The sequence below is a fragment of the Ursus arctos genome, unplaced genomic scaffold (genome assembly GCF_023065955.2).
Source record: "Ursus arctos isolate Adak ecotype North America unplaced genomic scaffold, UrsArc2.0 scaffold_13, whole genome shotgun sequence".
NCBI classification, from domain to species: Eukaryota; Metazoa; Chordata; class Mammalia; order Carnivora; family Ursidae; genus Ursus; species Ursus arctos.
The window spans coordinates 24878280-24894119 of record NW_026622797.1 but is presented as its reverse complement, the minus strand read 5'-3'; the positions used below and the strand labels follow the sequence as shown (position 1 = coordinate 24894119).

General features: G+C 39.4%; 1 protein-coding gene and 1 long non-coding RNA gene across 3 annotated transcripts in view; one reads left to right on the top strand and one right to left on the bottom strand.

The window, feature by feature from the left end:
- Window positions 1–15840, top strand: part of LOC113259502 (uncharacterized) — a 282949-nt gene that overhangs the window by 9977 nt on the left and 257132 nt on the right. The gene's annotated exons all lie outside the window — the stretch shown is intronic.
- The window catches only part of TXLNB (taxilin beta), a 43367-nt gene continuing 33501 nt past the window's right edge, over window positions 5975–15840 (bottom strand). The window contains exons 9-10 of the mRNA XM_026504910.4: window positions 8308–8403; window positions 5975–7027 (exon numbers count right to left, since the gene is read on the bottom strand). Coding sequence (XP_026360695.2) covers window positions 6233–7027; window positions 8308–8403 — 891 coding nt within the window. The 3' untranslated portion in view covers window positions 5975–6232. The remainder of the gene's footprint in view (window positions 7028–8307; window positions 8404–15840) is intronic.

Here is a 15840-nt window from a genome sequence, read left to right as displayed (position 1 = left end):
CTAGCACAGACCCTTATACATAGATAGTCTTCAGTATTTGTTGAAGAAATCCAAGAATTTGTGATTTCCTCCTTAATACTGCTTCTAATTTTTAAAATTAAAATCATTTCTTTTATTTGGGTAATATTTTGTCTCTTCCCCCTTGCCTGACCTATAATAGAAGTGCCCAAGGTGATGTGCAGATCTCTTAGAATAAAACTCTCCCTGGGAAGTGGAAAGCCCTATATAACTTCTTAAGTCTCTTGAGGATTTAATCAGAGATGCCAAAACCCTCAGACATCATCTAGTCTAAGGCTCTCATTTAATAGGTGAATGAACTGAGGTCCAGAGATGTTAAGTTATTTTTCCGAAGTCACCCAGTTAGGGACTAGGGACTCCATGGCCTGATTCCTGGACTCGTGCTGTCCCACACTTTTCACCTTGCTTCAACGTAAGTGATTTTATTCCAGGGAATAACTTCTTGATAAGAATGTTAAGAAAACAAGTGACTGAACATGAATTTCTTTACACAGAGCATTACAATAGTCTGTGAGGGATTATACCAGTTTGGGCAGAACTTTGCTATATTCTAATAAATCTAGCCTGTGATATCACAGCTGACGTATGTTTAACCTCATGATTTTGGGCTCAATGAAAGGCATCCTTCTTGTGATATTCCTATACATTTGAATCCTGACTTTCAAATTTTCTTAGTCTATGGGATCTCTGAGTATTCCATGGCTGGTTGCATCTGCCTGGTAGATGTTAGATCAATCTCAGGTTCACATCGGTTTTTAGCCTGGCCCTAGCCTGTTGGTGACCATCATTTCATTAGAGCAACAGAGGCACTAACTGTCTCATCATTGTCGAATAGCATAGATTTATTTTAGAACATTGACCTTTATTTAGCCAATGCTATGATTGGTGGTGTTATCATATGTTTCTTGTCACTTCATAAACCAGAGATTAACCCTTTCTCTTATTTTCTCAGTTACTGCATTTGAATGTCTCTAGAGTTGGTTATTCATTTATTGCTTTTTTGAGCTGTGTTAAGTTCACTTTAACTATATCCAGATTTACTTGGAAATGTGTATACATGTGGTGGAACGTCCAAGTGCAATGCACAGCATGACTTTTCCAAACAACACGCGAGAATGCTGTGTATTTGTATTTGCATAGTCCTGTTTATTCTATACATAACATACTATGCTTCCATGTTTATATGGTAAAGTGTATGAGATTTGAATACATAGTGTAAACACTCAAATCTGGGAGCAGTTAATAGCTATTACTCCCAGTTGAACTACTGTTCCCTTCCACAAAGACAAACTCACATCATATTAAATAAAAAAGATAGATGATATAAAGTGTATGATGATAGAGCGAATGCTGACCCTGGTTAAGTTAGGGTGATGGGGGGGGTGCCTGGGTGGCTCAGTCGTTAAGCGTCTGCCTTTGGCTCGGCGTGATCCCGGCATTCTAGGATCAAGCCCCGCATCAGGCTCCTCCGCTGGGAGCCTGTTTCTTCCTCTCCCACTCCCCCTGCTTGTGTTCCCTTTCTCGCTGGCTGTCTCTCTCTCTGTCAAATAAATAAATAAAATCCTTAAAAAAAAAAAGGGTGATGGAATTAGGCGTAATTGTCTCTTCGCTCTCTTTTCTACATGTCACATGATGTAATTTTATTTTTTATTTTTTTACTGAAAAGAATGCATTTATTATTTTAGAAGAAAGGCAAACAAGAAGAAAAACAATAAAGCAACCACACTGAGAAGCATGTCTGTAAGAAGCTGCTGGGAGAAGCTGTATCAATGCCAGTATGGCCTTGCCCTCTGGTGGCATCTCGCTTTCACAAAAGGGCCCACCAATTCATTTTTGTATGAGCTCTCAGACTGAAAGTCTCTTTTTGTCTCTTCTTTCCCTCTCTTAACATAATGTGATTTTACTTGGCTTCTGTGGTGGTTTTGTGTTATTTGACATAAAATGTCATACTGACTGTCAGCACTGAAATAAGGAGTTTTATACCTCGGTATGTTTTAACTATGACATGAGGTAATTGAACGTTATTATCACTTTGTAAAAAAATTTATCTCCCTTCTTATCTCCTGGTAGCATGAATCAGCTTCTGTGGATAAATTTTATGCCATGAATCAATGAACCTGTAGGTTTATTTTGCTAATTAAGTGTTTCTATCAGGTATTCTTATTTATACAGGAAATGGTTTCTTCTCATAGTTTGTCCTTGTCAGGAAAGGTAATATAGTAATAGCCTTTGAAAATACAGGTGTAAACTCACTGACAGGAACAGCATCAAATCTAGGACAGATTTTGTACATGTGTGTTTGTGTGTGTGTGTGTGTGTGTGTGTGTGTGTGTGAATCACACACATGTATACAGCAGCAACTAGTATTTGTAGAACTTCTCTCGGTATACCACCAAGGAGACTTCACTTCAAGTATGGAAGGTACGACTTCACAGGACTGAGAAAAATCTTTAATACTATCATTTATGAATGCTTCTATTCAAATGGAATGCCCTTATGGTTGATCTAATGATGACTTTAATTTTTAGGTCATAAAGTACAGAAATATAAATGGTTTAAACCTTGTAAAAATTTACCCATATATCCTACTTGCACCCTAAATCTTCCTTGCCAGTTTACAATGGCAACAAGTGTTAGAGACCAGAGTCATCATTTTTATTTCCTATCTTAAGAAATTCTTTACGTTTTATGTAAGCTCTACACGCAACGTGGGGCTTGAACTCATGACGCCAAGGTCAGAGTCTCATGCTCTTCCGACTGTGCCATCAGGCACCCCAATTCTTTACATTTTAAATTACTTTTATTTTTCCTAAGTACTGGATTTAACTGCTGGTTAGAGGAGAAGGGGCTAAGGACATTTTCCTGAAATGATTTCTCCTCTAACGATATCTTAGTCTTAGTGAAAAGCAGCTTCAATTTTGGAGCAAATACATAATACTTTATTATCTCAAAAAAAGAGAGGGAGAATGAGAGAGCTATTTTAAAAATGTGTATCTATACCAGGCAAAAAGGAGCAAAAATAGCCTTAAGGTCAGGGTTTGATCTTTTTTCCATTTTAGCTAAATAATTCTCTTCTCCCAGCATAGTAGGAAAAGTTTTGTTCAAGAGCCCCTCCTAGATCCATATAGACTGGGAAGAGAGAGTAAGCAAAAGGCAGAACCGTCAGGCCTCTTAGGGATCTTACTAGAGAAACTGTTGGAGACTTAGAAGGACCAGGTAGAAGTAAAATGAGCTGACACCTTCCACACCTGCTCCCTTACTCCTCCGAGTGTTTCTGAGAGCTCACACGGCAGAGAAACCTGTGGAAACAGTCTCACTGGAGACCGGCACCGAAGAGAAACATTGGCCATGTGATCGCTGTCTGCCGGCAGCTGAGGGCCAGGCAGAGGAGCTGGGCTTTTGCTCTCTCATTAGTTCTGGGCAGTCATGTTCTGTCTCTCTTCTTTCCCTCCTTCTCTTTCTCTCACCACACACACACACACACGCACGCACGCACGCACACACCAGGGTGTTGAAAGTCTTCATTACATGTACATTCTACTCAGAGACCAAACATGTAACTAACAACAAAATAAAGCCATAATCTTTGTTCGGTATTATTGACACATAGAAGTGACAAAAGTAGGCATTCGGGAAGAGAAGTAACTTCAATAGATACATAAATTAGAGTTATTTAATTCAGAAAACAGTGCTGGTGTTTCTGGAAAGTAGACTTGGCATCTCTAGACAGAGTTACGTGAACTTGATAAAGAATAGAAATTCCTTATTCTTTCAGGTCTTATGAGTTATTGTTATAATTAGTAAGGCCGAATTTTAACACAAAGGACTATAATAAAACATTTTTTGAATATTAAAATAATTCTTCCAGAGCCTATATTAAGCTTTGCAAATTTTAGGCAACGTATTGCATTGAAGCTCGGCCAAAGATATACACAGTAGTAAGTAACGTGTTGCTGTGAAAGTTTTTGGATGAAAAAAAAAAAAGAACTTTGGGTATTAGAATATTTGATTTACCGGATTTTGGCTCCTCTCCTGCCTGTTTCTCTTGCGAGGAACATTCAGACTGAGACTTTACTATGATTATCTAATCTTAACTCTGTTCTTGGAAGTTTAGCTTCTGTAAATAGTGGGAAAGGAGACCCTCCTGGATTGCTAATGGTGAGTATTTGGCTGTGAATTAAATGAATGTTTAAATCTCTTAAGATTTCCAGTAATGTTGAATTTGGCTAGATCGTCTGTGGTTATAATATTTCGAGCCTTTAAAAACCCATGGAAAAAAATAAATAAAAATACATGGGTTCTCAAATAGTGATAGGCTTTTTTTCCTGATTAGCATTTTGTTATTACCCTCACTGTCTACTTCAAACAAATTTTATGCAGTTTACAATTCTTGGAGCATATGGTTGCTGCCTACAAGTACTATGTGTTCCTTGGCAGACAGCCACCCGCGACACTGAAGAATAGTTTTCTGGATGAAGAGTAGAGAATCTTGCTTTCAGCCATTTTTCTACTTAAATTCAACTTTTAAGGTAGGGCTGGGTTAGACCCTTTTTTTTTTCCTTTTCTCCCTCCACTCCCCCTTCTTCTCTCCTTTGCCCTCCTGTCCTCCCTTGCTCCCTGTTCCTTTGTTCCAGTCTCCCTCTGCCCTAGGTGGAGTAATTTATGCTGTCAGCTGTAGTAGAGGTTCTTGTCCAGCAACGGTAACGTAATGCTCATGTAGACAACCCCAGGGGTCTCTAGCTTTTGCCTTCTTCTGCGTCTTTTCCTATTTTTCAGAACATTTCAAGTAGGACCCCTTTTGTTCTTTGTAGAGAATTCTGCAAAGCAGATAATGTGTTGGTTTGTATGCCTCATCACTAATATTGAGACCCTATGTGGACTTCTGTTTTAGGAAAATAATAGCTTTTAGTTAGCAATAATTGAGATGAAGGCTGGGTATAATTTCCTGCAAAGTCTGGGGGGCAGGGGCAGTTGGAAAAAAGGGGCAGGTGCTTTGAGATTATAGATTAAAGCCGTGACAGCAAGAAGTGGTGGGAAACCCTCTGGAGAGAGAGCAGTAGATGACAGCAAGGGAACTGGGGACTTGGCAGGGTCAGGTGAACATTCTTTCTCAAGACTCCCATAGAACAGGAGGCAGGGGGCAAGAGCATAGCCTCGTCTCAGTCTGAGGGCCCTCAATCCCTCCATGCCCTGGCTTGCTTCCCACTTCCGGTCCTTTCCGTGCAGGTAGCCATGACTGCTTGCCTCTCCATACAGGTAGCAAGGCAATGCGCTGAGTCATGTCTGAGAGGCAGCTGGAAGATATGAGTGGTCTACAGCTGTGATTTTTCCCCTCTTCTGTTTACGACCTCTTGTGGCACCCTCGTGTCTATGTGTTTGCACCCTTGCAATTGAACCCAACTGCTGTTCAGTCATTTGATCAATTGGTTGGATTTATTGATCTACCGTTGGTTCCTTGTTTTTGCCCAACATTACATGGCCTAAATACTTGTGTTCTGAACCTACTTCTGATTCATAGAGCATTAGTATACTCTCATCCCAAGCAAGTAAGAGATGATTTTTTTGATTACCATCTAAATATTTTGCATGAGAGAACTCCAAAAAGGGATTAAATAGATGTATAATATGTATATGTATATATAGGTGCATAAACTCATATATGTATATATTCACACATGTGTATACATTCAGACATATATACATATATATACACACATACACACACACACACATACACACATACATCCACATGTATGCATGTATTATGTATATGATGCTTAAATGGAACCTGGACATCCATTACTTACTATGGAACTTATTAAACCTATATAGGGAAATAAAATGAAACATCACATTTTCTGTATTTATATATTGTAGTGGAAGTCTTGAAACACCAAATCTTACTGTTGATTATGAAATTGAAATAAATACCATCTCAATGGAAAACTAATATGAATTTTCTATTTGTATATTTTGTGGCCATTTGGGAAAATTATACTATCAACCAGTGTTAAATAGAAAATCTCCAAATCAGTTATAAATTGAGAACAAATAACATAGGCTGAATGTGCTCTGCATAACATTTGAAAATGTCTTGATTCTAATTAAGTTTCTTCCCTTAGACATCCCTAGCCCTTAATGCCTTTTCAGAAGATAATCTGTTATGATGCAGATGTAACGTCAGGGAGAACAGCTTTGGAAGGCACCATGAGGCTTAGTCTACTCCTTCCAGGTTGGTGTCACTCACTTGGGGCAGCTGGGGCCCCACTGAGGCCCCTGCTGGCAGCCCCTCTGCTGCTGCTTCCAGTGGGGGCGGCTCCCTACTGGGGCCACATCCAAGCACCCCAGCTGAAATCTGCTCATCTGCCGAGGGGGGTGGAGTGGGGCCATTTGCCTCCATCGCTGGTAGCAAAGCCTCGGCTGGGGACTGGGGGGCCTGACTGGAAGATTCTGCCTCTGACTTCTGGGGTAGCTGATCCGTCTGGGCTGTGGCAAGGAGACTGCAGTCTTGGGCCTCTGCTCCTGACCCCATGGGGGGATTCCCGGGCCTGGGGGGCAGTTCTGCCTCATGGCCTCCTTCTGCTTCTGCCTGAGGAGCTGGGGGAGGCAGGGAACTCTCTGAATGGCATAAAGGGCTCAGAGGGGATTGTTCCGGCTCCTTGAAGGCCGAGTCACCACCCCCTTGAGGACTGCTGAATTCTGGTTGGATTTCTTTGGCCTGGTCAAGGGTCAACTCTGGATGATGAATGACCATGAAGGCTGTGGCCAGATTTTTCACAGCACTGTGAACACTCTCGGCTTCCTCTGTATCAACCCCCACCCCCTCAGACACAGAGTACTCGGGCTCTTCATCGGAGGTGTGCTGACCTTGGTCATCCTTTTCTGGCTTTTTGGCGTCTCTAATTTTCTTGTAGAGTTCATTTCTCTCTTCTTGTAAAGCTCGACAGAGGTTCTCCAGCCTCTCGATTTTCATGACGAAGCACTCATATTCTTTAGCTCTCAGTGCTTTCTGTGATTTGAAAACAATAGAAAGCAAAAAAAAAAAAAAAAAAAAAAAAAAAAAAAAAAAAAAAAAGCATAAAACAGCAAAGCAAAATTGCCAGGATGCTCCCTGGAGACAAGCAAAACCATTTGTCCAGGAATCTGTCTACCAGACTCTGGGGCCTGACCGCAGAGTGGTGGCTGAACAGACACCTGGCTGGGGCATCATTGCCATTTCTCCATTGTGTGTGAGACTTTGGTAGAATTTTAATCACTGTATCCTTTTCTTTGGGAGTGAAAGATGGCAAAGCTTTTCTCTGCTCCAGTCCAAGGCCTTCAAAATCTTAAAGTAGATGCATTTTCTGCTTCCAAGACTTAGAAGTCTTCCAGTGGCACAATGAATGAGATGGCAGGGGACCTGGCTGTCAGGAATACCTCATCTAGTCTATAGATGAACTGCTGTCTGCTAATCTAGCAACTGTTTGATTTATGTTGGTGAATAATAAGCTCATCTCTTTGGAATTGGTTGCAATTTGGGATGAATTGTTAGAACAGTAATTATAACGACAGAAACTCCCCACACACTAATTCATGATGCTGCTTGCTCAAACTGTTCAATTCTCCTCCTTTTCTGTAGAAATGTTGGTGTGTTTGTGCATGAAATTGTTCCTAATCATCCTACTCCTTGCCCCCACCTTTGTGCTACTCTGTACCCTTTAAGACTTTTTTTTTATTTTTAAGTTTTTTTTATGGTTGACATGGAGAGACTTTCTCCTGCAAACTCTGCCTCTCAGATCCATAGCCATGTATCTTTGGCTCAACACCTACAAGGCCTGACATAATGTCTGTAATGAAATGCCTGTTGGAAGAATTAAACAATACATCTCCATATCTGTCTATAAAGTAGCACCTACCCTGGGTGCTCAGGCTGGTGTCTTCTCTCATGTGTTCAGATCAACTCACTAATGTATTCTGCACCTGCTATGTGCCAGGCACTGGGGAAATTCAAAGACAAGTAAGACACTTGTTCTGTCTCTAAGGAGTGCAGTTGAGCAGGCATGGTGCTGATTTGAGGATAGCTTTGGACTCAGCAAGTAGGCATGTGCCTTAGGGTCACAAAGCTCTTTCTGAGTCCGGACCCCATTCTATTTTGCTCTAAGTATTTTGATTATAATTTCATATGTCACATCTCAGAAAATATCGGCTCTTTTTCAAAGATAATAATTGGTACTATTAGGTAATAATTATCTTCTGAGTACGAATATTTGGACTAGACAGGGGAAAATAAGCTGGGAGGAGCCTTCTTACCTCTTCAATCATGTCCAGCAGAGCTTTGTTGCAGTTCTCAAACCGGGCTTTCCATGTGGCTGTGTCCTTCTCTAACTTCTTCATTTTCTTAGTTGTCTACAGAAATTTGAGCATTTTAATGTTAATCCTGAAGACTTAATATATCAAAAAAGCTATTAGTTCCATATGTGATGCCAAGAAAAGTCCTTTTGTTACCAGCTGCTGAAGCAAACAGGTCTGATGTCAAGGAATGAAGATCCTGTGGGGAGAGTCCTATTTATTTCCGAATTATCTAGGTTAGTGGTGAACAAACTTATTGGCACCAGAGCCAATTCAGGAAGAAGGAAAGTCCTTAGGTCCACCTTGTTTTGTCATTGCATTTTCTTTAAAGTAAAAGTAGCTTTATTTAATTGCAAGAATAAGCTTGCAATTTAGATTTTTTGTGTTATTGAATAGAAGACTATCGGTGAAAAGGCTGGATGGGCTTTTTAGCCATTAAGATGTTGATACTATCTGGGCACATCTGAGAAGTGGCTACACAAAGGCAACTTTCTATTTTCTCAGTCTTTACATTTTTAAAAAAGTTCTTATTTAAATACTAGTAAGTTATCATACAGTGTAATGTTAGTTTCAGGTGTGCAATATAGTGATTCAACACTTTCATACAACACCTGCTGCTCATGACAGCAAGTGCCCTCCTTCATCCCCATCACCTATTTCACCCATCTCCCACACATCTCCCTTCTGGTAACCATGAGTTTGCCTTCTCTAGTTAAGAGTCTGTTTCTTGCTTTGCCTCTCTCTCTCTCTTTCTCTCTCTTTTTTTCCCCTTTGCTCATTTGTTTTGTTTCTTAAATTCCACGTGTAAGTGAAATCACATGGTATTTACCTGTGACTGACTTATTTCACTTACCTTAATACTCTTGAGCTCCATCCATGTTGTTGCAAACGGCAAGAATTCATTCTTTTTTATGGCTGAGTAGTATTCCATTGCATATATAAATATACGACATCTTCTACATCCAGTGGACGCTTGGGCTGTTTCCATAATTTGGCTATTGTAGATAATGCAGGTATTTTTAGTATTTTTCTATTCTTTAAGCAAATACCTAGTAGTGTAATTGCTGGATTATACTGTAACTCTATTTTTAACTTTTTGAGGAACCTCCATACTGTTTTCCACAGTGGCCATAACAGTTTGCATTCCCACCAACAGTGTAGAGGGTTCACTTTTCTCCATGTCCTCGCCAACATCTGTTGTTTCCTGAGTTAAATTTAGCCATGCTGACTGGTGTGAGGTGATATCTCCTGGTAGTTTTGATTTGTATTTCTCTGATGATGAGTGATATTGAGCATCTTTTTACATGTCTGTTGGCCATCTGGATGTCGTCTTTGCAAAAATGTCTGCTCATGTCATCTGCCCATCTTTTGATTGGATTATTAATTTTTTGGGTGTTGAGTTTTAAAAGTTCTTTATATATTTTGGATATGACCCTTTAGCAGGTATGTCATTTGCAAATATCTTCTCCCATTCCATAGGTTATCTTTTAGTTTTGTTGATTGCTTCCTTCGCTGTGCAGAAGCTTTTTATTTTGATGTAATCCCAATAGTTCATTTTTTCTTTTGTTTCCCTTGCCTTAGGAGACATATCTAAGAAGCTGCTATAGCCAATGTCAAAAAAGTTACTGCCTGTGTTCCCTTCTAGGATTGTTATGGCTTCCGGTTTCACATATAGGTCTTTAATCCATTTTGAATTTATATTTGTGTATGGTGTAAGAAAGTGGTCCAGTTTCATTCTTTTGCATGTTGCTGTCCAGTTTTTCCAACACCATTTGTTGAAGAGATGTTCTTTTTTCCCATTGGATATTCTTTCCTGCTTTGTTGAAGATTAATTGACCATATAATTGCATGTTTATTTCTGGGTTCTCTATTCTGTTCTGTTGATCTATGTGTTTGTTTTTGTGCCAGTAACATACTGTTTTGATTACTACAGCTTTGTAATATAACTTGAAGTCTGGAATTGTGATGCCTCCAGCTTTGTTTGTTTGTTTTTTCCAAGATTGCTTTGACTATATGGGGTCTTTTGTGGTTCCATATAAATTTTAGGATTGTTTGTTCTAGCTCTGTGAAAAATGCTGTTGGTATTTTGATAAGGATTGCATTAAATGTGTGTATTTGAGAGAGAGGGAGGGAGAGGGAGGGAACACAAGAGAGCACAAGCAGGGGGAGCAACAGACGGAGATGGAGGAGCAGAATCCCTGTTGAGCTGGGAGCTTGATCCCAGGACCCTGGGATCATGACCTGAGCTGAAGGCAGAGGCTTAAATGACTGAGCCATCCAGGTGCCCCTGTCATCTTCAGTTTCTTTCGTCGGTGTTTTATACTTTCGGAGTACTGGTCTTTTACCTCTTCTGTTAGGTTTATTCCTAGATATCATATAGGCTTTGGTGCTTGTAAGCAGGATTGTTTTCTTAATTTCTCTTTCTGCTGCTTCATTATTGGTGTATAGAAATGCAACAAGTTTTTGTATGTTGATTTTGTATTCTATGACTTTACTGAATTTGTTTATTACTTCTAGCAGTTTTTTGGTGGAGTCTTTTGGGTTTTCTATACATAGTATCATGTCATCTGCAAATAGTGGAAGTTTGACTACTCCTTTACTGATTTGGATGCTTTTTCTTTCCTTTTGCTGTCTGATTGCTGTGGCTAGGACTTCTAGTACTACGTTGGATAAAAGTGGTGAGAGTGGACATCCCTGTCTTGTTCCTGACTGTAGAGGAAAAACCCTCAGTTTTTTGCCACTTAGGATAATATTAGCTGTGGGTTTTTCATACATGGCCTTTATTATGTTAAGGTATATTCCTTCTGAACCTACTTTGTTGAGGGTTTTTAGCATGAGTGGATGTTGTACTTTGTCAAGTGCTTTTTCTGCATCTATTGAAATGATCGTATATGTTTCTTATTCTTTTATTAATGTGATGTATCACATTGATTGCTTCGCAAATATTGAACCACCCTTGCAACACAGGAATAAATCCCACTTAATCATGATGAATGATTTTTAAAATGTATTTTTGGATTTGATTTACCAGTATTTTATTAAGAATTTTTGCATCAGGGATATTGGCCTGTAGTTCTCTTTTTAGTGGTGTCTTTATCTGATTTTGGTATTAGGGATAATGCTGACTTGGTTGAATGAGTTTGGAAGTTTTTCTTCCTTTTCTATTTTTTGGCATAGTTTGAGGAGAATAGGTATTAACTCTTCTTTAAATGTTTGGTAGAATTTGCCTGTGAAACCATCTGGTCTAGACTTTTGTTTGTTGGGAATTTTTTTGTTACCGACTCAATTTCTTTCCTGGTTATCGGTCTGTTCAAGTTTTCTGTTTCTTCCTGTTTAAGTTTTGATAATTTATATGTTTTGAGGAATTTATCCATTTCTTTTAGGTTGTCCAATCAGTTGGGATATAGTTTTTTGTAATGTTCTCTTATAATTGTTTGTATTTCTGTGGTATTGGTTGTTATTTCTCCTCTTTCATCTTTGATTTTATTTATTTGGGTCCTTTCTCTCTTTTTGGTAAATCTGGCTAGAGGTTTATCAATTTTATTAATTTTTTCAAAGAACCAGCTTCTGGTTTCATTGGTTTGTTCTACTTTTTTAGTTTCTATATCATTTATTTCTGCTCTAATCTTTATTATTATTATTTATTATTTTTATTTTTAAGAAAAGATTATCATATGTAGAACCTCATTTGGATGTGTCTGGAGTCTTGGAAACTTGATTACCCTACCTTCTCCTACAAATGGACCTTGAGAGCTTGTTTGAGGTTCTAGGAAGGGCATGTAGCTACTCATGTATCCCTGACTAAAGAATGGTCCTCCTCTATTGGGACACCTGCCTAGCCAGCCAGATCAACTGATTCAACCCTGGCAATCGATGAGTGACAGATGTTACAGCTGGATCGCCCTCACATCCTCTGCACTAATCTTTATTATTTCCTTCATTCTGCAGGTGTTAGGCTTTGTTTGTTCTTCTTTTTCTAGCTCCTTTAGGTGTAAGGTGAGGTTGTTGGAGATTTTTCTCCCTTCTTGAAGTAGGCCTGCATTGCTATATACTTCCCTGTTAGGACCACTTTTGCTGCATCCCAAAGGTTTTAGACTGTTGTGTTTTCATTTTCATTTGTTTCTGTGTATTTTTAAATTTCTTCTTTGATTTCTTGGTTGACCCATTCATTGTTTAGTAGCATGTTGTTTAATGTCCATGTACTTGTGGTCTTTTCCAGATTTTTTCCTTGTGATTGACTTCATAGCATTGTGGTCAGAAAAGGTTCATGGTATGACTTCAGTCTTTTTGTTTTTGTTGAGGCCTGTTTTATGATCTAATGTGTGATCTATTCTAGAGAATGTTCCATGTGTATTTGGAAAGAATATGTATTCTGTTTTAGGATGGAATGTTCTGAATATATCTGTTAAGTCCATCAGGTCCAGTGTGTCTTTCAAAGCCACTGTTCCCTGGTATGTTTTCTGTTTAGATGATCTCTCCATTGATGTAAGTTAAAGTCCCCTACTATTATTGTATTATTATTGATTAGTTCCCTTATGTTTGTTATGAGTTGTCTTATATATTTGGGTGCTCCTATGTTGGGTGCATAAATATTTACAATTGTTATATCTTCTTGTTGGATCATCCCCTTTATTATTATATACTGCCCTTCTTTCTTTCCTTGTTACAGTCTTTGTTTTAAAGTCTAGTTGGTCTGATACAAGTATTACTACTCTGGCTCTCTTTTGACATCCATTTGCATGATAAATGTTTCTCCATCCCCTCACTTTCAATGTGCAGGTGTTTTAGGTCTGAAATGAGTCTCTTGTAGGCAGAAGATAGATGGGTCTTGTTTTTTTAATCCATTCTGACTCCTGTGTCTTTTGATTGGAGCATTTAGTCCCTTTACATTCAAAGTAATTATTGATAGATATGTATTTATTACCATTTTATTATTTGTTTTGTGGTTGTTTCTGGAGATTTTCTCTGATCCTTTGTTGTCTTTCTCTCGTGTTTTGCTGATTTTCTTTAGTGATATATTTGGATTTCTTTCTCTTTGTTCTTTGCATGTTTATTAGTGGTTTTTGATATATGGTTACCATTAAGTTTGTATCTAACCTCTTCTGCAAATAGCAGCCTATATTAAGATGATGGTCATTCAGGGTTGAACTTATTCTTTTCTCCTCTCCTCCCCACATTTTCGGTATATGTTGTTATATTTTATACCTTTTTAGTGAAATTTCCTTGACTGATTTTTACAGAAATATTCATTTTTACTGCTTTTATGTTTCCTGCCTCCATATTGTCACTTTAGGTCTCACCTTTGGACTCAAAGGGCTGGTTTAGGGGTCACGAACTCCTTTAGGTTTTGTTTGTCTTGGAAACTCTTTATCTCTCCTTTTATTCTGAATGATAGCCTTCCTGGATTGAGTATTCTTAGGTGCAGATTTTTCCCATTCTGCACTTTGAATGTATCATGCCACTTCTTTTTGGCTTGCAAAGTTTCTGTTGAGAACTCTCCAGCTAACCTTATGGCTTTTCCCTTGTAAGTTAAGGACTTTGTTTGTCTTGCTGCTTTAAGTTTTTTAATCACTGTATTTTGCAAATATAATTACAGCATGTTTGGTGTTGGCCTGCTTTTGTTGAATTTGTTGGAACTTCTCTGTGTCTCTTGGATCTGGGTATCTTTTTCCTTCCCCAGATTGGGGAAGTTTTCAGCATATTATTTCCTCAGATAAATTTTTTTCCCCCTTTCTCTCTCTTCTTCTTCTGGAACTCCTAATACAAATGTAATACATTTGATGGAGTCACTGAGTTCCCAAAGTCGATTCTCATGTTGCATAATTCTTCTTTCTCTCTTTTGTCCAGCCTCTTTACTTTCTATTACTTTGTCTTCCAGGTCACTAATCTGTTCCTCTGCTTCTTCCAACCTGCTGTTCATTGCATCAAGCCTGTTTCCAGTCTCATTTATTGCATTCTTCATCTCTGATGGTTCTTTTCAAACTCTTTCATCTCTGCAGTAAGGGTCTCACTGATATTTTCTATTCTTTTCTCAAGGCCAGTGAGTATTCTTATGACTGTTGCTTTAAGTTGTCCATCAGGCATGTTATTTATATCTGTTTTGCTTGGGTCTCTGGCTGTGGTCTCATCTTCTTCTTTCACTTTGGATTAATTTCTCCATCTTCACATTTTGTCTAAGTCTCTGTCTTCTTCTCTGTGTTAGAAAGGCCAGTTATGTCTCCTGCTCCTGAAAGTAATGGCCTTATGAAGAAGAGGTCATGTAGTGCCCAGAACATGGTGCTTCAGGGAAGATCTCCAGTGTGTGCTGTGGTGGTTGGTGTCTGTGCTGCGGTGCTTCCCACAGGTGGCTTTGCGCTTATGCTGAGGGACAGAGGAGGGAAATGGTGCTGGCCAGCTCCTTTGTTCCTAGAGAGGTGTTTCCTGAATGCTGCCCCTCAGGGACACACTCTGAGAAGAGTGAATACTCTCTTCCTACTGTGTGCCCAGGTGCTCTTCACGTTGCCATTTCCACATTGTCTATCCTGGGTTTTTTGACTGCGTCTCTCCAGCCAAGACTGCTGACCTTTAAAACTCCAGACTTTAAGACCCACTGGTTGCAAGAACGCACAAAATTCAGCCCCTCTCATTTTCCAAGCCAATGGCTTTAGGGAAATGTTCTTATTGTGCTTTCCCCTGTGTGTTCCCCTTTCTCTCTTTCTCATCCTTCTCCATGACCACCCTCCACTCCACAGCAGCTGTGATCTGTTTCTCTCCTGAACCACGGCTCTGAACTTCCTACCTTTTCTGATGTGGCCTGTCCACTCCCTTTAGTTGTGGAGTTCATTCTGTCAGTCTTCAGGTCAATGTCCGGTGTATTTGAGGATGATTTGATAGTTATCTAGTTGTGTTTGTGGGATAAGGGCGAGCCTTCTGTCAGTCTTCAGGTCAATTTCTGTGGTATTTAGGCTGATTTGATAATTATCCAGTTGTGTTTGTGGGATGAGGTGAGCCTAGCGTTCTCCTACTCCAACACCATCTTCCTGCTCCCTCTGTCTTCACATTTGTAGAATGTGGTGGGATTCATAGAATGGGATTACATGCATTATTCATTTCATCCTTGAAACAGTCCCATAAGGAATGTTCTGTTTGTACCTCCACTTTATCACTGGGGAAACTGAGGCTCAGAGAGGTGGAAAAATATTCAGATGAGTTAGCAGAAGAGTGGGACTAGAGTTATTTCATTCCATTTAATGCAACATATGCAGAGTGTCTGCTAGTTACCAGTAAGGAGCTGGGTGTAGAGGATATAGAAGTTAATAAAATGCAGCCCATCTTTTTTGAACCTGAAACTGTTTGTTGGATCTCTGCTCTGCTTGGATGAAGTGAAGGTCAGATATGTAATCAGGTGCAGTTTCTCTGGATGAACCCACCTGGGCACTTTCTGCTTTGTGCCATGATGTCTGAGGCTGTGAATGCTTGGAGGCCAGAGGCTGGGCCCAGGTTGTCAGCCCCTGG